We start from the raw sequence: 24,649 nt of genomic DNA, 5'->3' as shown, positions 1-24,649 counted from the left end.
ACTCATTCTTGTCAATATACCAAAAAACCTATAATTAGGAGTTTTAGGAGTGTTGAAATTGTGGTAGGTAGTGGGCAAACAAACATGCAGATGATCACAATCTCTGTTCTCAGGAAATTTACTGTCTAGGCCAGCGGTGCCCACTAGCACTTTCTGTGATGGTGGTAACAGTCTCTGTCTTGGCCAGTACGGTGGCCACTAGCCACACAGGGCTCCTGAGCACTTGAGATGTGGCTGGTCTGACCAAGAAATTGATTTTTACATTTTAATTTCAAGGATGTCAATTAAAATTTAAATAACCACATGTGACTAGCAGTTACTGCATCAGGTCTAGGCCAAGAGGAAGGGGATATTCTTGTTGGTTTTTTTCTTGCGGGGGGCGGGGCACGCAGCATGTGGGATCTTAGTTCCGTGACCAGGGATCGAACCTGCGCCCCATGCATTGGAAGGCGAAGTCTTAACCGCTGGACGGCCAGGGAAGTCTGATGGAAGGAGATATTCTTTAAAGAGACAGATGACAGTGTAAAGGAGCATGTGGCAAATGCCATGTGAGGGCTGCAGGTCAGAGCAGTCAGAGACTGGAGGAGGAAGAAGGCTGTGGAAGACTCAGATGTGGAGCACCGCTTCCTAGATGGGGCGGATCTAACCCAGAATCTTGTGAAGAGCTACGGCGAGGAAAACAGAAAGGAGAGGAGAAGGCTTTTCTCACCCAGGGATTTTTTAAATCAAAGACACAGAGGGGAAAATGCACAGGACTGTGAGGGAAACCCAGCACTCGTCCTGGGGCAGATGGTGCTTGCAGAAGGTCAAGGGTGACTGCCAGGGGGCACGGCCATGGAACGATGTCCTGCTGGGAACAAGGGATCCCAGGATGGGGGCAGATCTGGGGGGGTGATGGAGGCAGAGAATCCTCAAGTGGGTTGACATGCTGTGTGAAGGGCCAAGAGGCTCTCCTATGGAAGGTAACCTGTGGGGAATGACAGGGTGGCCCTGGAACTTGGGAGATAGGCCAGGGCCAGCGCACAAGTGTAGGGGGATGTAAGTGGGCCAGGAACACATGCCCTCCTAAGTGTGACAGCTGCTACCAGCTCCACCTGACTGTCACAAGTGGTCTGACCCATCGTCCACATGTGGAAATTGGGGCCCCGATTTCCAGAATTTCTGATTTTCAGAAAGGCTGGAAATTGGAATTTAAAAAAATATGAAATCAAAATATTTGGATATGGCGACTAATGTGAAACTTTAAAACACCCTGGGCCAAACCAAAGAGCAGGCACGTGGGCTGACTGAGGTCCATGGGGCACCTGTCTGTGACACGTGACCTGGAAGATGGGTGAGGTTCCACAGAGACGGCCTCACAGGACAAGAGCAGAGACTGAGGGGAGAGAAAGGCTCGGGTGGAAACACTGGCGCAGGCCGCAGAAGGTCTGAGAAAGAAGTAAGCCAAAGCCACCTGACTCTGTGACAAGGAGGAGAGTGTCAGTGATCTGGGACAGTCACTTCCCTCCCCCTTCCTTCCCCCCTCCCTCCCCCACCCTCCTAGCAGACAGGTGAGGCAGGCAGAGCCCACAGTCGCTGGGGCCTCAGGAGTAAGTGGCCGGTGATGTATGGTTCCCAGGGGGTAAGGGCAGAGGGGAGGGATACATTGGGAGACTGGGAGTGACACGTACACACCACTATATATAAAATAGATAACTAATAAGGACCTGCTGTACAGCACAAGGAACTCTGCAATGACCTATATGGGAAAAGAATCTGAAAAAGAGTGGGTACATGTATATGTATGACTGATTCACTTTGCTGTGCACCTGAAACTAAATCAACTATACTCCAATAAAAATTAAAAAAAAAAAAAAAAGAGTAAGTGGTCAGTGAGGAAACAGGCATCGAGCTGAATGAATGCAAATAACCGCAAAGGACACGGCTTTTCCAGTGTGTGTTTTCTGGGGTCACGTAACATCCCATCACCCTTGACAGATTTTCGCCAATCCAACCATGTTTAAATATCTCATTTCCGCTGCTACATAAAGTGCCGCTGACGGAAGCCCCACATCTTCCCTCATGTGAAAGCCACGTTCAATTCTCATGAAAAAGAAGTTGTGTGCTTTTCAGCTCACCTCCCGGTCCAGCAGTGCAGGTGACACGACGGTGACAATGTCTCCTTTCTCAGGATCGATGTAGAACATGTTGGGAGAGGGCTTGTCAGGCGTCTGCTGACGGATATTATACCGCAGGAGGGCATTATCCGTGGCCGGGTCGTCCGCGTCAAAGGCTGTCATCCGCATCACCGTCGTCCCTGAGGGGGCAGGAGCAGGAGATGGTCACTTGGGGGACAGCAATGGGCAGAGCCCCTCCCCGCACCTGGGCAATGGCAGTGGAGTGATGTGTCAATCACTTTCCAAATTAAAAAAGCAAAACCTTTCCCTGGCTCCGTTAGGTTTTAGCTTTCCTTCCGCCCTCCCTCTCTCCTCCATCACGTTAAAAGACCTGAAATAAAGAAATCTTTGCTGTTCAGCAGATTGACAGCTTAATTCTTCCTTCTCCTGATATGCTGTTTATTTCCACGGGCTTTCATTTCATTGTGGATGTGGCTCTGTGACAATGGCTTTCATTTTAAAATCTCTTATTGAATGCCTACCACGTGGGGGGCCCTGGGCTGGGTGTCAGGGAAATAGAGGTGCCAAAAAGTCACATTCCCTGGGGTCCGGCAGGTCAGCACTAAGCAGGAGAGACAGCGTTTGAAAATAATAAAGGATTCACAGTGCACTGAGAGAGGGTGATGTGAACACGGATGAGAAGAGCCTCACCTAACCAGGGGCTCAGGAAAGGTCGCCGGTGCAGGTGGGTGAGTAGGTGTAAGCGAGGGGAAGGAGGGGCGCCTCAAAGGGAAAGGTATTGCGGTTAATTCCGGTTACAGGGAATGGGCGCGGATGTTACTTGAGCACGCTCTGTGCGCAGCCGCAATGCTGACACTTTAGAGACGAAGATGGTATAAAGACGAAAGTGATGGGGACTGTTTGATTATAACAAGGTTGAGAAGGGTGCCGGATACCAGTCTTGCTCACACACAGCTGATATGAAGGGCGACTGGCATTAGGTGCTTTGGAAGACAACTGGATAGCAACTAGTAAAAAAAAAATGCATTCACTCTCTTGGCATTTACCCTCAAGAAACACTTGCACGTGTCGACAAGGGGTTTTGGCGGGGATGTTTACGGAGGATCCGAGAAACACTTGGAAAGAACCTAACCATCCAACAACAGAGGAATTGCTAAAATGATGTTACCCCTACACTGTGAAATATTCTGCAGCACTTAGAAAAGGTTGTACATCTAATGTGCTCTAACATGGAAGGCTCTCCAAAACTGAAAAATATCAAGTTGGAAAATGTTATCCATAGTATAACATCATTTTTACGAACCTATTTGCACACAGAAAATTCCACAAACTTTATGCATATATTTTTCAGGTACAGTTTATGTCCATAAATGGATAGAAGAAGGTCTAGAAGGGTGAACTTCACAATGGCTTTGGTGGTTAAACCTGGGAAAGGAGAGAGGGCACTGGGATTAATGGTGATGCAGGGATGAGGGAAGATGGTGGCCGATCTGTAATGGTTTGATCATTTTTACAAGGAGCATGTATTATTTTGTGATTAAAATTTAATTTAAAGGGATCATAATTATAAACACCAATAGAAGCACGGTCTAGAGTGGAATCTGGCACATTTACCTGCTGGTCTTGACAACTGCGAGCCACCATATTTGGCTCAGGGTGACCTGCCCAACTATGATTTTTCACTGTGGTTTACTCTTCTGTGAATGTAGGGCCCCATCTTCTGATTCTGAATCCTCTGAGCCCACAACATGTGAGCTAATGGATCTTCTACTCTGTGTTGTGTCTTTGCCCTTCTTTGTTTCTCTGTGAGACTGTCACAGGGCAGGCCTCAGGGCAGTGTCAGAACAGAAAGCTCTCGGCACACGCAGCCCACTCCCTCGCCCCTCGCCGTTGGAAGAGGTCAGCAAGCCATGTGGTTCCCGTGCTGTTGCTCGCTGAGCTGCACTGTGCAATCAGGGTTCTTTCTCTGCCCAGTGGGCCAGGCAGCCGCTGCCAGTCTGTCAGCGTTAGTGTCAAGGGTACACTCGTTTGCCTTCCTGGTCTAGGAAAAGAGGCCCACTTGGGGGTCTCTGTCAGAAATGAAAGGCAACTTCCAGGCCCACATCTCACCCTGGGCCATGCTAAGTGAGCTCCATGTGGGCAAAGACCTGGAAGGAGGCCTCCACACCACGGATGCCACAGGAAAGAGTCCTCAGCTAAGTACCTGTGACCTGGTGCCCTGCACTTGGTTAGTGTCTAATGAATGCTTGACTGATGGAATCTGTGCCCTATTTAATATGCCTTTAATTGAAGTCAGAAACGAACAGGCAAAATAATGTATAAAAAAAATGAAGCCATCATAGTTTGTGATTGTCATGGCTTCATAGGAAGGAAAAAAAGACCTCTCAGGGTGATGAATTTTTAGTTTCCACCAGGACATTCATTGATAATGTCTTTTTTGGTATTATTTTTTATAGATTTGATAATATGGGATGATAAAATGTTATCCTGGAATATTCCCAAGGTTACATAGAAGATGTTTTTTATTTTAATGAATTGTTAGGGAGCAAGTGAACTTGGTCTCAAGCCCTGCCTTTGTCTTTACCCTGCTGTGAATACACACCTGGATTTACTTCTGAGGCCCATATCTGTGGACAATGAGATTGCTTAAGTCATCTAAATAGGTTTGCAGCATTGAAGAAAACGACCTTGGGGTAACATCTAGGTTCAGGTCTTAACTGTGTGAACTTGAGCAAGTTAATCAACCCTCCTTGAACCTCAGTTTCCCCATATGCCCCCTCATAACGTTAGGACATTAGTGACACTTTTCTCTATGGTGACTGTAAGGACTTGATGGGACAATACATTAAATAACTTGGTGCAGTGCCTGGTACGTTAGAGTTCTGAGGAGGATGCCTTTTATCATCGTCCTGTCCTGGGTTCTGAGCCCATCATGGCGGTGCAGGCAATGACCTCAGACGAAGGAGCTCAGAAGTAAGTTGTCCGTAGAAACCGGCACCTGCTATGGCAGGAGTCCCGGTGCCCATCATCTCAGAGTTGCCCTGCCTTACCCTCTCCCTCCTGCCTTGTCCACAGTCTTAGTTTATAGATTTGGGTTTCTACTGGGGAGATCACAAATCTATGATAACATATACACATGCGTGTGCATGCACGCACACGTACACGCACACACACAGACACTCACACACACATTCTGGAGCCGCCACTGCTTCTCCATACGGTACTCTAGCCCTTCTCTAGGATCAAGGTTCTATCCCGAGTCCCGGTACATCTGATGGGCCCAACACCCTGTTCTCGCCTACTCCTCCTCTGGGGGCTGGATCATGATTTTCATACTTCCAGGTTCTGCAATGGCTGGATAAGCCTCCTAAATCAGCATTTCCTAAATTGTTTCCAAGGGACCCTGCTTCCATGGGTTCATCAGAGAAACACATTTGGGAAATATGCAGAAAGCACAGTTGAGCAGGTTTCCCTCTAGGAGAACTTCCTAGCATCCTTAATAAGCAAATGCATATTGTAAATCTCCAAGAGAAAACAGAATCTGTAGCATTTCCTAAACTTCCCTGTTGATGGAACCTCTTCATTCTAAGAACTTCTTTATGTGATGGGTCACATGGTCCTAAATTTTGCCCTTGGGGGACACAGACTGTGTTCTATTCATATTTATAAGCTTGGTAGCTATCACTCAATAGGTCATCTGTCAATGTTCTTTGGGTAGAATTGCATTCTTGCAACTCACCATAGCTTTGCCTTATTCCACAGTGACCGGAAGTCATGGATGACTCATTAGTGAGAAGACTGGACAGCACTGCCTGGACATTTTTCATAACCAGGCATGCTCCCCCACTACCTCTGAGCTCTCTTCCCCCCCAGAGGTCCCTGTTGGACCTGGGTTTAGCAGACATACACCAATTCCAAGTCCAGGGCTGATGTTCAGCATGTAGGCACCAGGACAGTTTTTCCAGGGCCTACGGATGGCCCCTATGCCTTAACTTTGCCCACGCCCACGTGCTGGACTCTGAGAAGAAGGGCTCATTTATTTCCATCAGCCCAGTGGCTTCTCATCTGTGCTTATCCTGTGCCTATGTGTGCTTCCTGATGGCAGAGAAATGATAATTATATGATAGACACACGTGTGGGTCCTCCATGTAGTACACTTCTGTCTTCTTCCCCATCACAATATTCTCCCATGTGTCAACATAAATGATCATCACTCTGTCACTCTCAGGGCTAGATGAACTAGCAGTGGTCCCTCCAAAGCAAAGAATTACAGGCTGCTCGTTGAAAGCCTCAAGTCAGGCAGTCATTTTCTTTTGTCGAAGGACATGGCTGCCAATGTGATAGGCTGATAAACAATTAGGAGAGTTTTGTCTTCGCCAGTAGCCCCTTCCTCTTGGCTGTGTTTCTCTGATTAAAGACATGTGCCGCCTGGTGTCATGACCTTGAAGCCGGCGTCTGAAGTTCCGCTTCCTTGTGATTTCAGGCACAGTCACACCCTTGAGAAGTGGAGTGCAGCTCTGAAGGTGAGGGGCTGTTTTCAACCTCCAGGTAAGGTCAGCCAGCCTCAAGAGTGGGAGACTCCAAAAGAGCTCGCTCTGTGCCACAGGTGACAAAATTCTACTGTTCCTGACATTTCTTTGTCTTCATCCCCAAACATTTCCTTCACGTGATCAAAAGTGTCAGACTCCTTTTTTAAAAAATGATATTCCTATAAGTGAATAATATATTGAGACATGGACATGGACATTCACGTCTGTATTTGGCAGTGAATACACTTCGATAGCACAGTCGAAGCAACTGTATGCTTTCCAGGGGGATGCAAAACATAAAAACCGATATGATCAGAGACGGCAGGCATCACTAAGTGAGCTCCTTAGATGTGACAAAATGTCACGTCATCAGAAAGCATCCAACTCATGAGAGGAGGTAGGGCATTCTAGCCCCACCCAAACATCTATCTCTGTGACTAAACTGTCTCAGGGATGTGCCTCAGAGGTTACTTTTAAAAGAGAACATGGCCACAGATCCGGCACAGCATAACCCACTCCTTCGTGTTTATTCCCGTGTCAGAAGGAAAGCCCTTAGACTCTAGGCACCTTGACTTGTTTAGCTGGGTGGGAGGGACACAGAAGCATCACGGAGTATGTCTAGTTGGACTGACACTGATTTGAAACTAAATTTCTGTTGGAGTCCTTCAGGTTGAAGGGGTTCTGGGCATCCTGATTCCAAACGCCCAATCAGCGTTCTAGATGTGGGATGACAAACCAGCCAGTGAGCCCGGGGCTGAGGGCATTCCAGAACAGACCTGGGCAAACCAGAATAAGTGTGTCACCCTATAGGCCAAGTTCTGCTATCAAATACAGACATATCTCATGGTCACGACTGTCAGAGTACAAACATGAAAATCGCTGCCAATGTGACATCAGTGGCCCGGGACGTGCAACTCCCCACTGGTCAACCAGTCTGGGACTGCTTTCTGACCACACACGTGGACACAACCCAGCTCTCTCCTAACAGTTCTTAACGGTGAGAAGAGAACCAGGTGAACAAATGCAGGAAGAGGGCTTCCCTGGTGGCACAGTGGTTGAGAATCTGCCTGCCAATGCAGGGGACACGGGTTCGAGCCCTGGTCTGAGAAGATCCCACATGCCGCGGAGCAACTAGGCCCATGAGCCACAACTACTGAGCCTGCACGTCTAGAGCCTGTGCTCCGCAACAAGAGAGGCCACGACAGTGAGAGGCCCACGCACCGCGATGAGGAGTGGCCCCCGCTTGCCGCAACTAGAGAAAGCCCTCGCACATAAACGAAGACCCAACACAGCCTAAATAAATAAATAAATAAATAAATAGCATTCCCTTTAAAAAAAAAAAAAGAGTAAACAAATGCAGGAAGAACAGTGTTAGAGGCACTGCTGTGGATGTGGGCTTTCAAATCCCGCCACACCAAGAACCATCTGGATATCCTTGGGCAAATTCCTTTACTTTGTGGAACCTCAACTTTCTCACTCACAAAAGAGCATCTCCCTTAACCGGCTGTTGTGGTGTTGAATGAAATAATGCAGTGTTTCTCAACCTTTATTTTTTCATGATCACTAATATCTAATAGGACACCAAGAGTCTTTTTAGATATTTTTTTCCTACCTGTCATCCCCTGCCATAGATATCTATGATGGCCCTTTGAGGACCACAAACCACTGTAATATCTCATGTTTTTAATGTCCCCCCAAGCACCAATTTTTTCCCTCTTGGAGGTGATAATGTCCCCAATGAGAATGTATAAATTAAGAAATATAAAGTCCAGTGCCTGGGCAGTGATAAACGTAAGTGTAAGATGTAAGTTTTATTTACTGTTTTTTATTTTTAAAATTTTTAATTTTTTTGTAAGTTTTATTGATATTTTTGTTGACTGCTGCAATTTGCAACTCAGTTCTGGCGGGGGGGCCTCATTGCCATGACGATGGTGATGGGCCAAATGTCTCATGGGACCCAACCACATAGACTGCAACTCATACTAGTTCTGGGACTCACACCCAGGATCTATAGAAGCAGAGATTAATTAAAATCTCATAAGGAAACAATCCCTCTCTTCCCTTAGATAAGCCTAGAAACTTCTGTTGAGCGCATGCATGCATGACTCATCTTCCTCTGATCTTGTCAATGTTTCCCTGTACACGGGAATTAATAGGGAAACTGTCAAAGATTAGTTGACAGAAGATACCAAACCAATCTGATAGGTATCCAGAGGCAGCCCGCACTCTGCAGTGCATGCATTCCTGAAAAGGCACCCATGGAATGAATCGTAAATAATGTCTTATTTCCCCGTTGACCTACATTAGCATTTCAGACCTGCTTTATCTTCATTTGAGGGGGTGTCCAATCAGAAGCTGCTCCTCATAATTCACTTTAACTTTTTCTGCTTATCTCCAAAACACTCTGCTAGCAGGTGGGGTGGGGGAAGGAGGTGGGCGGTCTGCTGTGGGTGAGGAGACTCTTAAAGCCCTGCCCGATACTCCGGCGGAGAGAGAAGAGGTGCTCTGACTCTGACTTTGGTGGGGAGAGAAGGGGGAAAGCAGGTTAGATCCAAGGCCAAGGCCAAGGCCAAGCTGGGAGATTCAGCTTTGTCACCATTTCTCCTTTGGGGGGCCTGACCCTCTGTTCCCCAATTATCTAGGGGTTGTCATTTACCAGCACAAAGACTCTCTCGCAGTTTTCATTTCGTGGTCAGGCTGTGCATTGGACCTAAAAAGTTCTTGGTAATGTGAGTTTTGATGAAGATGCCAATGACCTTTGGCCTCTCTTTTGACAGCAGCCCAGACACGTTGGCCCTGAGGGTGCGGCTCTCCGGTCCCATTCCCAGAGTGGGGTCATGGGAGCTGGGCCGGGAGTGAGAAGCTCCAATGTCCACCCAGTGCCCACACGGTCACTTACATGAGTAAAGGGATTCTGGTACAGTTGGGAGAGGTGGTGGCTAACTAGAGGGTATATGTCCGCCAAAGGGGCAGCTACCTTCTAGTTCAGGGTAAGTGCTGCATTTCTGAAATGCAAGTCTGGAGAAGCCAGACCTTTTGATTTTTCAAGACAAGGTGGGAATTTGGATTTTCATATAAACTGTCAAAATATTTACATGTTGGACACTAGTTCAAATGTAAAAAACAAAAGATCACTGAGTGGGACTAAGAAAGCCAAACAAAAACAGATCATGGCAGGCTTAGTCCCAGGCTCACCAGTTTTCAACCTTTGATCTTGACTGTAGGTAGAGGCAATTCTTTCCCCCAAAGACAATAACTAAATATTGTTACTATATCCTCTAGTGATAGATTACAGTGTAAGAAAATGGCATATCCACTATAAAGAGTTCACCCTTCTTCCTTCCACCTCCCTTTTGGAACAGGGAAGTTCCCCTATGTGGCCCCAGCCCCAGCCAAGTGGGAGGCAGTAGAGACACAACGATACAAACATGTGATGCATGTGTCATGTGCTAACTTATTTGATCCTATAGAAACTCCAGGAGGTATGTCATATTGTTAAACCCATTGTACGGGTGAGGAAACAAAGACTGAAAAGGCCATGTAGTCACCCCGTGAGCCAGGATTTGAACCCTGCTTTACTAAAGAGACTGCAGCTCAGACTGTGAGTTGCTACCCAGCATCCATTCTTCCTTGCTTCCTTAGTAACATAACTCTGATTTTAGCTGGCCACATTGCTGACTAGGTGAGATGCTAGATGTCCCAGCTTCTCTGCCAGCTACTGTGGCCACCGACTAAGGTTTAGACAATGAGATATAATTAGAAGTAAAGTGTGTGAGACGCCTCGGAAGGTTCCTTAAAGGGACCTCAACCAGAATGTGTGTGCTTTTGTAACACCCTCTCTCCTCACTTCCTGATGCCTGGGATGCAGATGTGATGACTATAGCTTCAGCAGCTATTGTGGACCATGAGGTGGCCCTTCAAATAAAAGCCACATGATAGAAAGGTAGAGCAGAAAGACAGAAAAAATATGAGTCCCTGAGTCTCTTATGACCATGGAGTTTCAAGGAAAGCTTGGAATTCCTCCCTTTGGCTTTGTTTACATGAACAAGAAATAAATGAAAGAAAGGTGAAAGCCCATCTTGTTTAAGCCATCATCATTTTGAGTTTGCTATTTCATGTGGTCACAACTAATGTTCTCTGAAAAAGGAGAAAGTAAAGATTGAAGAAAATAAACACATTTTATTAAATAGTTTTACTCTAGAAAGTAAATTTTGTTGCTTTAGCCTAGAGCTAGAGGGCACTAATTTAGACAAGTGTAGAAACATCTAGTCACAATTGGTAGGTATTTTCAAATATTCGAATTGATTTCCACTCACCTAAATCATCTTGAATCCAGAGATAATCTTTCTATCAGGTGGTAAGACTATCCTATTAGTAGCCCCCAGCAAATCATAACTTTGTATTGTCCCTTCCACCTGGATTGTGTGTTTAGCCGTCTGACATTCTCTGGCCAATGGGACACATGGAAACATACAAACAGAGGTTTGGAAGTACTTGTTCACAAGAGCTTGTCCTCCTGGAAAGCAGCTGCCATCTAAAGATATCTGGGCTCTCCTGCTGGAGGGGCCACATGTCTGGAAACTGATGCTCCCTGGCCGACACCCCTAAATACCCATCAGACATGGAAGTTGAGGCCATCTTGGAACATTCAGCTCCAGTTGAGCTTCTATGTGACAGCAGCCACATGGCCAACCTCAGGCAGGACCAGCAAGAGAACCGCCCCACTGAACCCATCCCAACTTGCAAAATAATGAACAACTAAATGGCTGTTGTTTTAAGTCACTAAGTTTTGGTGTGCATCATTATACAGCAATAGATAACAGGTAAAGGAGTGTAAGTAGATTAATCTTCACATAGAAGCTAGAAAATATTGTATAATTTAAAAAATAGTGTGGAAGTTGCCATTTTAACTAACCAAATAGCACACCATATTTAAGGGATGGACCAAACTAAAAAGGGACAGGTACAGGCAAAAAACTGATGAGAATAAAACGCAACCCGTTTCCCAAATGTTGGGCTTTTGGGGCTGCCAATGACGTCACCATAAATCACTGCAATATGTTGACCGCTGAGCGTGGTGGTTGCCTAATGGATATTCTCTGTTAAAGCACTGAATCAAACTGTCACAAAGTACATACTTTCAACGCAGGTTTGAGGTGAGTAAGTACCTTCAAATAAGAAGACAACTCTGTTCTTAAAAGTGAGAACACCTTCAATTTTGAGATAGTCGCCCACTTCCTTTAATAGCAGCCAGGAGTGCCTCTGTGTAGCTGCAATTACCACAGGCTTGATTTGAAATGCGATCGACTTCTCCTCTCAGATTTGTTCTCCCTCCCGGGAGCTAGTTGGTTTTTTAAATACAAATTGACAGTCAAATATGTAATAAGTTATGACAAGTCGAGCAATGGCTGTCCCCCATCTGTTTTCAAAGGTTGTTTATTTTTATAGCGATAAAGAGATGGTGGCGACAGAAGCACTTTATGATTATTTCAATTCTTCCGTGGCGCCTGCTAATCGTTCAATCTCCACAGTGTCTTTGCCCTACTTCTCTGGTGGGCTGTTGTTTGAGCTGCAGCGGGCCAGATGTCAGGAAAAATAACTCTTTTTGAGATAGAAAGTAACACATGGTAAAACTGGGGTCCCTCCTGTCAGGATTCACTGTATTGCCCTAATTTCTTTGTTTCATCCAGCATTTTGAGGTAATGTTTTTCTCAAAACCTATTAAAAATTCTATTTAATCTTTTTATCTATAATTCCTTTCTGTGCAGCTCTTTTAAAAGGATCCAGGAAACACTGCTGAATTAACTGATCTTGCCTAAAATACTTCAAAAAAGCATTTTTAAGTGGAATCTCTATCCCCAGTACTGGATTAGTACAAAGTAGCTGAAATTCTCGAATGTGAAAATATTTTTTCCATAAAACTGAAGAAAAAAAAAAACCAAAAGGCAATTCTGGTGTATTTTTTGTTTGTTTGCTTAACCAATTTAAGAGATATTTAAAAAGCAATTCTAGTTCTCCTTAGAGCAGTGGTTTTCAACTGGGGGTGATTTTATCCCTCAGGGGACACTGCGGAATGTCTGGAGACATTTTGGGGTCGTCACAACCAGGGCAGGGTATGTGATGCTGGAACCTAGTGGGTCGAGGCCAGGGATACTGCTAAACACCCCACAATGCATAGAGCAGGCCCACCACAAAGAATTATGCAGCCCCAAATGCCAAAAGTGCCAAGGCTGAGAAACACCATCTTTGAGTTATTTATACCTGGGTCTCTAAAAGTAATGGCACTTTTAAAATCCCATACCCAAATAATTGAAACAATTTGCCTCTCTTTTGGAACTCTCTCTTGTAGATGTGAAGTTCACTGAGCACACAGATACTATCTCTTCTGTATTTATTCCCCTCACAGTGGCTCAAATATTAGTACCACAGAATATGTAAATATACAGAGTATATAATGTTTAAGAACATGCTAATACTAGATGTAAACTATTATATATAGAATGAATACACAGCAAGGTCCTACTGTAGAGCACAGGGAACTAAATTCAACCTCCTGTGGTAAACCACAATGGAAAAGAATATGAAAAAGAACGTAGGTATATGTATAACTGAATTGCTTTGCTGTACAGCAGAAATTAGCACAACATTGTATATCTACTTCAATAAAATAAATTTTTAAAAAAGAAGAACATGCTACTTCTAACATCATTTAGTTTTCCTGCTTTAATTTTATATAACTCAAAGCATGAAAATCTTCAAAGATAACAGGATAATGAGCTTTATAAGAGTAGTAAGAGCTTCATAAACATTTGTTGAATGCACGAGTGAATAAATAAATGAATAAGGTAAATGAACGAATGAATAAAGAATGAATATTTTTATTTGTTATCATCTTTCTTCTATTACAGCTTGAGGTAATGGTGAAGGTATAAGCAGAAACAGGTAAATAATTAATGCCTGACTTGCACTAAATATTAATTCCTAAGTAAAGTCTGAAGATAGGCCTATTGCCCCCATCATTTTAAGGGCAAAGGGGAGGCAGTTTTGCTATTTAAAATCATTGGTTTGTTATTTCAGTTTAGCCTATATTAGGCTGGGCTAAACTGAGATAACAAACCAATCCATGCGTCAGTGGCTTAACGCATAGGGTTAATTTCTCTCTCAGATTCAGCTCATATTGCGGCTCCCTTTCAAGGGGTTCCTTTCCCAGTTGTGATGTAGGGACCTAGACCCTGGCATCTTGTAGCCTTGCCACTGGGACACGTGGTTTCCTGACTGTTGTGGGAGAAGCAGAGAGCTGCAAAGCCACGCGCAGACTCATTAAGTGCTTCATCCAGAAACTGTGCAGATCACCACTACTGCCTGCAGTCTATGGCCAGGTCAGTGTCTCAGGCAAGCTCAAGAGCAGGGCCGGCTTCATGGGTGTGTGGCCTGTGTGGTCGGCCGGGGTGCTGTGTTCAGAAGGGCCCTGTGCTCGTTTTAATGCTCTGCTGTCACCCTCTTGACAGTCTTAATAATTGTTGAACAAGGGGACCCCCATTTTCATTCCACAAATTATGCAGCCTGTCCTGGTTAAGAGCCAGGAGCCAGACCTGCGAGAGGCCTGGGAAATGTACAAGAGGCATCGAGACCCCCCTGGGTGCAGCGGAAATCTTGGTCAGAGATCCTGTCAATCAGGCCATAATGCAGAGCCCTTTGTTTCCATCATTAGGGCTCCAGTGGTTACTGCTCATAAAACTCCTTGCTTCCCCAATGGTTTCATCCCTATTAGGTGGGAAGCATTACATAACAGCTCAAGAAGTCTAAACAGCGTTCGCGCTGGTACCGGCCTGCTCAGCGCGACCTGCTCAGTGCTGGCTCCCGCCTCCCAAGCTCTGGGTTCTCTGCCCTGGGAGACCTGTGCAAGCTTCTTCTGGCTCCCAGCTCTTGAGCTGCTATCTTCCTGGCCTCTGCCTTGATTTCCTGGATCCTAGGCTGCCTTCTTCTTTTTAATAAGATACTTATGCTTGACAATCTGGGTCCCACCAGATGTGGGTCACACACCAGTATGAAATTAAAGGAATATGTGGAAGTATGCCTTGCAACCCTGGCTGCTCATCTGAATCACCTGGGAAGATTTAAAAATACTCATAAGGCCTGAAACTCACCCTCAGAAATTCTGAATCTACTGACCCGGCATGGAATCTGGAGAATGTGATCTTGGCAATAGATGGGGCCAGACAGATGAAGACTCTGACACTCTATTTATTGGCCATGTCATCTGGGCAATACATGCAAGTTCACACAGCCTCAGTTTCCTCACCTGTAAAATGGGCAGACACCTGAATGGGTGACATCACTCGCCCACCGACCAGGCTATCCAGTGGTCAGTGGCTGAGCCACAATGCCTTTTGTCTCACTCCACTCCAGCACAGGTCATGTTGTCCCTTAGACATTTCAGATTACATTTTGCACGTGGAATAGTTAATTTTCAAGAACTCTCCCTGCAGACTGGCTATAGAACACCTTTGCTCTGACCCACTAGAGCTTGTCTGGGGCATCTCTGAGCCACGTCAGGAGCCCAAAGGACAAGCAGGGCCAGCAACCCGAGTTGTGAAGAATAGATAGACGATCGATGCTCCCAGAACTGCACCTGTTAGGTGAATAACCTGCCTGAAGTCACAGGCATGATCAATGAGGGGCTCAAGGAGGTTTGCAGAGGGAGGAGGAGGGGGCTGGTGATTATTGCAGTAACAAGATAAAAATGAGGCAGGATGCGGAAATACGGCACATCTGAGACTCGAGACTCTGCCTTCAATGGGAAGAAAGTGCCGGCAAATTGCTGGTGGAGCTGTAATGTTGCTGATTTTGCAAACATGTGTTCTTCAACTTGATAAGTAAATACATATTGGGTACCATGGTGATGTTGCAAGCTGTTGTTTTATGGCTGGGAAGTCAGCTGCCTGTGATTTATGCGAGCAATGGAAGTATTTATAAAATAACACTGACTTAGAAGGAGTCATTTTATGAGTCTGGGGAATTGGATCTTTTATGAAGAATAAAACTTGATGAAGGAGCTTGATCAGGGTCACACAAATCTGAAATTAAATGCACTTGGGATTGAAATCTAAGCAGGACCCCTCTGGATGTCTGGGCTCTCAGCCTGGAGAAGGGTGACAAAGCTTCTCCCTGACAATCCTGCCATGTGGAACTGGAGAGTCATTTCCACTTGCCATGACTGTTTCTCTCCAGGGTGAATGTCACTTTTGAAAGCTGCATTACCTCTTCCAGGCCATCAGGACACCACTCAGGGAATAACTTAGACACCACATAAAACTAAGCGATGCATATCTGATTCACACTTGTATCACACAGAACGCAACAGTCAGGCACACAGTAGGTGCTCAGTAAATATTGAGTGATGGAATAAATGGAGACTAGATCCAATAGCGTCTGGCTCACTCTGTATGAACATTTCCTCATTTCATTTATGTTTTTAAATTGTCTCTCCTGTGCGTGTATTTCAGCCTCCTAATGGTGCTGCCTTTCCAGATTGGAATGTTCTCTTCTTGGAAACAGTCCGGCAGGGGAGAGACCAAAGACATCTGCTTCCCAAGCTGAGAGAACCAATAGGCACACGATTCAGGCTGGACTGACTGGATGCACCCCTGGATAAAAATGGTACTCATCCGATGCAGCTGTTTTGTGGATTAAATGAAGTTAATATATGTAATATTCAGCCCAGGGCTCTGTGTTCTTTGAGAATATGATTATTACTGCAAGAAGAGACAGGCATAGCTCACAGGCACCTCTTTTGATAAAGAAGTTAAGTCTGAATAAATGCACGATTAGGTGAAATAGATTTTTTCTTCCTTAAGGTAATCTTAGGTTGCATAAATAGATGTAGACTATCAAATACAAGGGAGGCGATCATCATTTTAACTCAATATTAAGCCTCAATAATATTTCAGGGTCTGTTCCACGCACTGGGTGACTCGCAGATAATCAAAACACAGCCCCTTCTTGCAAGTTGCCAAATCGATCTCGGTCTTTCCTTTAGCCATGTCTGTCTTTTCAGAAATTCTTCCTGTTAGCCAAGATCAATTCATAAGCTTCCACTCTTGCCCTACAAAGGGAGGGCCAGGAGAGCTACCTTCCAATGCCCAAAGGTCTGATGTCACGAGTAAGAAGAGGCAGAGGGAATGTCGTGTGGTTAGAGGGGCACCTGCGTGTCTTGGCTCCTTGGCCCCTTCCTCCATCTTCCCAGTCCGCGGCACAGCATCTTCAAATCTCTCTCCGCATCTCTGACCTCTGCTTCCCTCATCACATCTCCTTCTCTGACTCTGACCCTTCTGCCTCCCTTTCATAAGGGCCCTTATGGCCTAGGGTTCTGGAGGCAGGAAATACACAGAAAGTTGAATGTGAGGGTGTGCAAACAGGTGTGTGTGTGTATGTGGGGTGATTCACTACCACTAAAAGCCCAGGAGAGCCATACGCATCTGCAACAGGGCATCTTGTACTGTAACAGTTGCCTGTTACAAAGCAGGATGATGCAGAGACTGTTTGTGGACAAAAGAGATTTATGGAAATGGCGGGAGTCAAACGTGACCCCCTCTTAAGGTCTCTTCGTGCTCTACCAGCCCATGTTACCTGCAGGGCTTGAGAGACCACAGCTGCCTCATCAGTGTGTAACGGACCCTTTGCATTTGCACAACCTAAGAATCTCATTTTCAATATAAGATATGCTCTCACGGGCCAGTCCTGTGCCCGCTCCAAGGAAAGCAGAAATTCTGCCTGTGTGTTGCAAATATTCATTTATTTCAACTCCACTCTACTGAGGCCACTTTGTGGCAGGTCCTGAGCTAGGACTGTGGATACGGAGATGAATAAGACAGTCCCTGCTCCTCAACTTTCCCACATTCAACTAGGAGAGACAGAAACGCTTAAACGCAAAATTGCACCACAGTGCAATGCAGGCACTTGGTAAAAAGCACATTCAAGGTCGTTCTGAAAGCATCTCGTGGTGGGCAGCATGGATCTCCACTGGTATAAGGTGACTACTTAAGAATGTCTTTAGCAGCTCCCAGCTGCGATTTAGGGCGGGGACAGTCTCAAGTTGTTTTTCCCTGCATTACCAACTGTGAATGGTCTGGTCGCGCCCGGACTATTCGATTATTACTTAGCATTTAAGTCTTTAAAACATTTCCTTCCACAGAATAACCTGCCCATTTACTGAGCGCAAAGAGGTAGTAAAGCCTGCAAAACAGCACCACTGGCCATCTTTAAACTCTCCCTCCTGCTAAGAGTGTGGGCACGTTAAAGATTTTTTAAGAGCTGGAAACTCTGAGACAAGTGAATTTGCAAGTCAAGTTGAAAAAGCACCGAATTAAAGGTCCTGAGCACCCATCACATCAACCACTGCCCTCCATGCTTTTGAACATTTAGGTTGCCCTGAATTCAACCTCTTCAATACCAGCTGCCCCAGACATGGCCCGCAAAATAAGAAAGTATTGTGGTACAAAAGACCTCATCTCAGTAGAGAAAAGAAGCACTAAAGTAAGCCACAGGGTCCTAAGCAACTCATTTTGCCAAAATGTGAGCAGTCAGAAGCCCACTACCTGTGATTGATGGAAGGAAGGGATCAGCCAGCAATTAAATGAGAGATTGAAGCTTACACTAGGGGATGACTTGCAGATGCTTAAATTTCATCAGGGACAGAAGGGAAGAGAGACAGAGTGAAAACGAGATGGAGAGAAAGGGAGAGGCAGGAAGGCAGCAGTCTGAATTCATTAACTGAGCGAAAATGCACTGAGGGTTTGCCGTGAGCTGCCCACAGTGTTACCAGGTGTCTGCCCCCTCTGGGCTTATGTCCCAGGGACGCTCCTGACGCACCCCTCACAGACTGCACTCGTTTTCTAGGGCTGCTGTATCAAATTAGCACACGCCAGGCAGCTTAAAACCATAGAAACCTGTTCTCTCAGAGTCCTGGAGGCCAGAAGTCTGAAATCAAGGTGTGGGCGGTGTCACGCTCCCTCTGAAGGCTCTGGGGAGAATCTGTCCCTTGCCTCATTCAACTTCTGGTGGCCGTTGGCATTCCTTGGCTTGTGGTCCCATCTCTCTCTGCTTTGCCTTCACATCACCTTCTCTGTGTTTCTGTGTTAACACCTTCTGCTTCTCTCTCCTAAGGACCCCTGTGATTATATTGGCCCACCTGGATAACCCAGGGTAATCATCTCATCTCAGAATCCTTAACCTAATCACATCTGCAAAGGCTCTTCTTCCAAATAAAGTGACACTTACCAGTTCCAGGGGCCAGGACTTGATATCTTTGGGTGGCCACGATTCAGCCTACCACACTGCTCACAATGCATGAAGAGCTGTTCTAAGCCCTAGTGCGTGAACTTGACCTCATGGAGGTTCTGTTCTCATCCCCAGGTTGTCCTTGGAGGAACAGCGGTGACAGGCTTGAGGTCACACACCCAGGGCCTGGTGGAATCGGGGTTGGAACCCAGGCATATAAGGAAGCTAGACTCCTGTTGTACGGCCAAGAATGAGGCAGATGGAGGCAGACAGTGAGGACAGGGCAGGGCAGGACCAGACATGAGAAACATATGCGTATCTATGGCCCCAAGAATGCTTCTGGATCAGTTTCCTGAGAATCAATTCAGTGAAGAACAGCTGCTGGGCCTCTGCCCTCAGAGGTCATAAATTCTGTTCTTGGGGTCAGCTAATGATGGACACATTTTCCAGGCTAAATTCCCAAAGACATGCAAGGGAGCAGCTCCTAAATCTCAAGATTTCCAATACTGCGAAAGCCATTTTATCTTTACAGAAACGTAGCAAAGTGGCCCAGGAAGATGAATGTGTGACATTCGCTCACACTTAAGCTCTTCATGGGCTCTGCTGGATTTAGAGGCAAAGAAATATCTTTGTCACAGAGGACACGTGCTTTATATTTCTATAAAAACATGAACAAGACAAGCTTTTTCCTCATTTCTTTCCAATCTTTAAGGAAAGAAAAATGCGCACAGTGTATTTTTTTTTTCCTTCTTTGAATCACAAAACATTTGACAGAAAGAAGCTTTGGAGTTAATCCAGTCCAAGGGGCTCAATAAGAATGTTCTCCTTGAATGTCAACTATTACGGGTTATATTTCTTGCCAGTACTGAGAAGTAAAGTTTATGGAGAAGGGTTAGAACCCTCCACCCCTGCCCTTGGATTCTGCTCTACTTGGATCATGGCTGGAATCCTGGATCATCCTGGTTCCCATAATATACAAGGGAAACAGACAAACCAGAGACTGTCAGGAGGAGAGGGGATGGCAGGCAGTCTAGATGGCAGGGCTATTGTGATGTAAAGATTAGTTCTAGTAATTGGGCCCTTTTTTCAACCTTTTTTAAGACTGAAAGGGAAGGAAGGATAGAGAAAAAGAAAGACAAAAACTAGCCTAACATGACTGGAAGAGATCATGTCCTAAAATGGGAGTATGTTACCTTCTAATACTCGAATGATTTCACGTTTATATTGAAACTCAAGACCAGGGGACTGGTCTTGGGGAAGAACATGGCGACTGAGGGAGCTGTCCAGTGATGGAAGGCGCTGCCTGCTGAGCAGTGAGCTCTCATTGCTCTGTGTGTGTGTGTGTGTGTGTGTGTGTGTGTGTGTGTGTGGATTGAACGACGCTTGCTGTTGGGTATCAGAAGGGAATCCTGCTTTCAAAGGAGAGCGAACCATCAGATCACCTCTGAAAACGCCCTCAACTTTTAGCATCTGTGATTCTGGTACACAGAACAATGCCAGTGAATTTCAAGTTCACAGTGCCAAAAGGGCATGGAAGTGGGAGAGGAGAGAGTTTGTTAGGTGGTTCCTCAGCTGATAAACTTGTGAATTGTGCTGACTGTCAGAGTGAGGAATGGAAAGAGAGGAGTAAGAGAGGCAACTTTGCTTCTCATCTCATCCACTTATTCTACAGAAAGGCACACGAGATCACATACAGACCACCAATTCACAGTTAGCTGACAGGGAGGTTTAAAGAATTCCCCCAATTCTACAGCCACACAGGCAGCAAGCATCTCACATTTCCTTTACCTCTGAGTCACTCTTATCAATTAAAAAGGCAGTGCCCGTTGACTTGAATCTTTATTTAAGCCCTTGTGAAAATTTCCATCTTAATAAACCAGCTGAGTGCCTTGTCTATTATCCACTCTCCTGAAGAGTGTTGATGTCACATCTGCGTCCATGGGGACTGAACGCTTCAAAAGAGCTATTCCAACTCTAAGTTCAGATTCAACTAATGTTTATTGAAGCATCTTGCCTTAGACATTTCCATACACCTTATCTCATTTACCCTCTTGCGATTCTGAGAGATGACCCAGTACCTTCTAATGGCTTCCTAATGCATTCCCTTCTCTTACCTTTAAGCTACTAGTTTGTTTTCTAACAGGCTCCAAACTATTATTCCATCTTCACTTTTCTTTCTACAACTTATCACCCTCTGAAATGTTATAAATTCATCTGTTTAGTTTGTTGATTGATGATCTCCCCTCCTTCACCAAACGTAATGTGGACTTTTTCTGCTTTGTATCACCAACACAGATGTTTGTGGAACAAATGAATGAACACCATCCCTGCTATCTCCAATTTAACTTTTCTAAAATGAGCAGTTCCTTGTGTCATTCCCAGACATGATATACTTTGATGGCTCCTGCTGGATACAGTAAAAAAGAATCTAGAATAAAGCATCACGGGCCTTCCTGACCTGGCCGGAGTTTCTCTCTCCTTTGCTCTCCCCTCATCTTTATCCCCTCCCCTTCCTGCCACATTGACTGTGGTGGCCATTACCGCTATCAACAAATACTTCTGGTTTCTTCTGGCCACGTGTAAGGACTGCGCTTGCCTCCTCTGCTGGACTTAGGTGTGGCCCTACAACTTACTTTGGCCCATGAAATGTAAGCACGAGGGAGGCGTGTCCTTTTCAGTCAGAAGCTTTAAGAGGCGGTCCTCGTGCCATTCGATCTCTCCCTCTGCACAGCCACTGCCAATGTTACACATGGGAGCTGCTCTGCTCTGTCAGCCTGAATCCCAGAGAGAGGGTGACATGGAGCAGAGCCCCTAAACAGCCCCCGCTGGCCATTATCACGAGAAGAAATAAACCATTTCTTGGTGAGCCACTGCATTTTAGGGGCTATAGCAGTATAAGCTAGCTCATCTGGGCTGAAACACTGAACTTGAACTTCCCCAAACTTGCCATGATGATGGCGCATGCCATTCATTCAGGCCTGGACTCTCATCTCTCCTCTCCCCCTTGCGGGTCCTGTGGCACCTCAGTCATTTCTGCTCATCTTTTAGAACACTTTGGAAAGTCTGTCCCCCAACCTCCTTCCTGAGGCAGGATTAAATATTCCTTCTCTTTGGCCTCATTTCCCTCCCGGGTTTATCTTCACCCCAGTCCTGTGCACACTGGGTTGCAATTGTGTACGTAGTGTCAGAATCAGCTACTAGACTGCAGCTTGAGGGAAGGGCTTACCATCTCCACAGGCATATTCCCAATGGCTAGGAGGCTACCAGGGTACCTGGGGTGTAAGTATCACATCGACTTTTGTTGGATGAATGGATGAGTGAACGAGTGAAGAGTATTAGAAGTGTTCTTATTCACAATTTTCAGGGGTATTGGATTAAATACACCAGTTGCTTCCTATTTCCTATTTAATCCTCTCTACTCCTTGAAATAGGCCTCCTCATCCTTGTTTTAACAGCGGAAAAAAAGACTCGGAAAAATATAGTAATGGATTTGAGATCACAGAGTCAAACAGGAGGCAGGGGAAGATTCAAACTCAGGTCTCCAGCCTCCCAAATCCAAGTTCTTTTCCTTGTCCAGAGCCAGAAATTGGGCCACAACAGCCCCTTTCCTAGGTCCAAGTTCAGCAGAGAGACAGGTCCTGCTGAACAGACCAAGGTGTCACCTGCAGGGCAGCTGTTGCTACTTGGGGGAACCGCAGGGTGGGTGTGGAAGGTCCTGAACTCAGCTGTCTGCCCTGAGATGCTCCACGCTTCCACCTTGGTCTCTGTTAAACCAAATGGCTTCCTATTTCCACCTGTGACTTCTCTTTGGTTATTCTCACAGTCACGGAAGCTATGAGGTGCAGGGGATAGCAGAGCTGTGCAGTCCACCTGCCAGTATGACTGCAGGGAGAGTGAGTTATGCAGTCTCTGTTTGAACACCCAGGGACATGAGCGTACACCTTACGAGGCCGCCCACTGCTTTTTTGGGCATCTCTGACTGTTGGTGAGATCTTGTGCACACTGAGCTGGAACCAGTCTACTGCAAACCTCTTGCTCTGCTCTGGCTCTTCCACATCTCCCTCTGATGAATTGAAAACTTATCTATCTATGCATCTTTCATTGCTAGTCTTCTGACCTCGCTGCAATTTGTCAACTTTCTACTCAAATCAAGGTGCTGACAGCAAAATATGCAAGATGTGTCCTGAGCTGTGCTGGCTGTGGGAGGATGATCACTGCTCTTAAAGAGGAAATTAACTCACTCAGAAGGCACTTATACAGAAATGCCTTTCGAGCTTGTGGTCAACTAGGACCCCAACACTGTTTTCGCATGAAATACTATTTAATATAGGGAATCTCACCCTGATTTAGTGAGCTGGCTTTTTAAGAATCTCAGGCAAAGACTTTACATTCATCTCTGTGACATTAAATCATCAGCTCATGGTTACAGCGTGTCCATGCCTTTTAGAAAACCTGAATCAATCATCTGACGGATTAGCTATCCCTCATCTACTCTGGATGAAGCATGATTTTGATAAGTTATTGATATAAATGTTGAATAAGATAAGATTAGTGCCTGGTAAATGTCATCTAGCTCATATTTCTCTCTTTCCTTTTTTAAATTATGAATTATTTCATACATACACAGGAATATATGTACATAAATTCACATATATATGCATACATACAACACACATGTACACACACATATACAACACATAGCAAGGTATAAGAAAGAATATAATCACACTTCTACCCACCACCCCACTTAAGAAATATCATGTACGATGCCACTGTAACCCCTGCATGTTTCCCCTTGATCTCATCCCACGTCCTTCCCTCCGAGAAAAATGGTTATCAGGAACTTATCTAAACATATTATCTAAACATATTTTTCATGTTTTCGAATTCTCTAGAAATGGAATCACACGGTATGTATTTTTCTGTAAACTGTGTTTTTCACAGCGTGATATGTTTGGGGGCTGAGGGGCGGGGGGAGTGGGGGGGTCCACTGTCAGTGCCGCAGAGCAGTTCATCAAACGACTGAGCTGTCATTCACCAGCCACGAGACGCTTAGCTCGCGCATACACTGTTTCCTATTTTTGCTGCTGCCGGCCATGCTGCTAGGAACATCCATTTCCGTGTGTCCAGGTGCACATATGGAAGTTCCCTGCAGGCATGGACCGAGGAATACATTGCACGTCTTCAGCTTTTGTAGATAATGACAAACTGTTCTCCAAAGTTGTTTCAATTTACACTCCCAACAGCCATGAATGAGTGTCCCTGTTTTCCCACGTAGCTGCCAACACTTGGTATTTCTAGACTTAATATTTATCAATCAGGTAGACATAAAATAATATCAAATTGTGGTTGTTATTTGAATTTCATGATGGTTAATGAGTTTGAACAGATTTTTGTACATTTATTGGTCATTTAAGTTTCCTAATCTTCAAAATGACTGTTTATACTTTTTACTATTAAATTTTTTTGCTTTATTTCCCACTGAGTTTAGGGGGCCTATATACTCTCTAGTTACTTATCCTTTATTAATTAAATGTGCTATAAATATCTTCTCCAAGATAGTGTCTTAGATTATTACACCACTTTTAACATTGCGTGTTCTTTTTTTTTTATAATTCCTAAGATTTTATGGAAGAACCTGTCATGAATCAGGCTGAGGTCTAATATATTATGCTTTGGGCATTCCTCTTCTCCACCAGCTGAGTAACACTATTGAAAACTATA

General features: G+C 45.2%; 1 protein-coding gene across 1 annotated transcript in view; it reads right to left on the bottom strand.

Annotated features, from left to right (window-relative positions):
• The window catches only part of CDH13 (cadherin 13), a 1,051,470-nt gene that overhangs the window by 265,176 nt on the left and 761,645 nt on the right, over positions 1-24,649 (bottom strand). Inside the window, exon 7 of the mRNA XM_059904794.1 lies at positions 2,118-2,296. Within this exon, the coding sequence (XP_059760777.1) occupies positions 2,118-2,296 (179 nt within the window). The remainder of the gene's footprint in view (positions 1-2,117; positions 2,297-24,649) is intronic.

Source organism: Balaenoptera ricei, chromosome 19 (assembly GCF_028023285.1).
Source record: "Balaenoptera ricei isolate mBalRic1 chromosome 19, mBalRic1.hap2, whole genome shotgun sequence".
In the NCBI taxonomy this organism is placed as follows: domain Eukaryota; kingdom Metazoa; phylum Chordata; class Mammalia; order Artiodactyla; family Balaenopteridae; genus Balaenoptera; species Balaenoptera ricei.
This window is presented reverse-complemented; position numbering and strand designations above follow the sequence as displayed.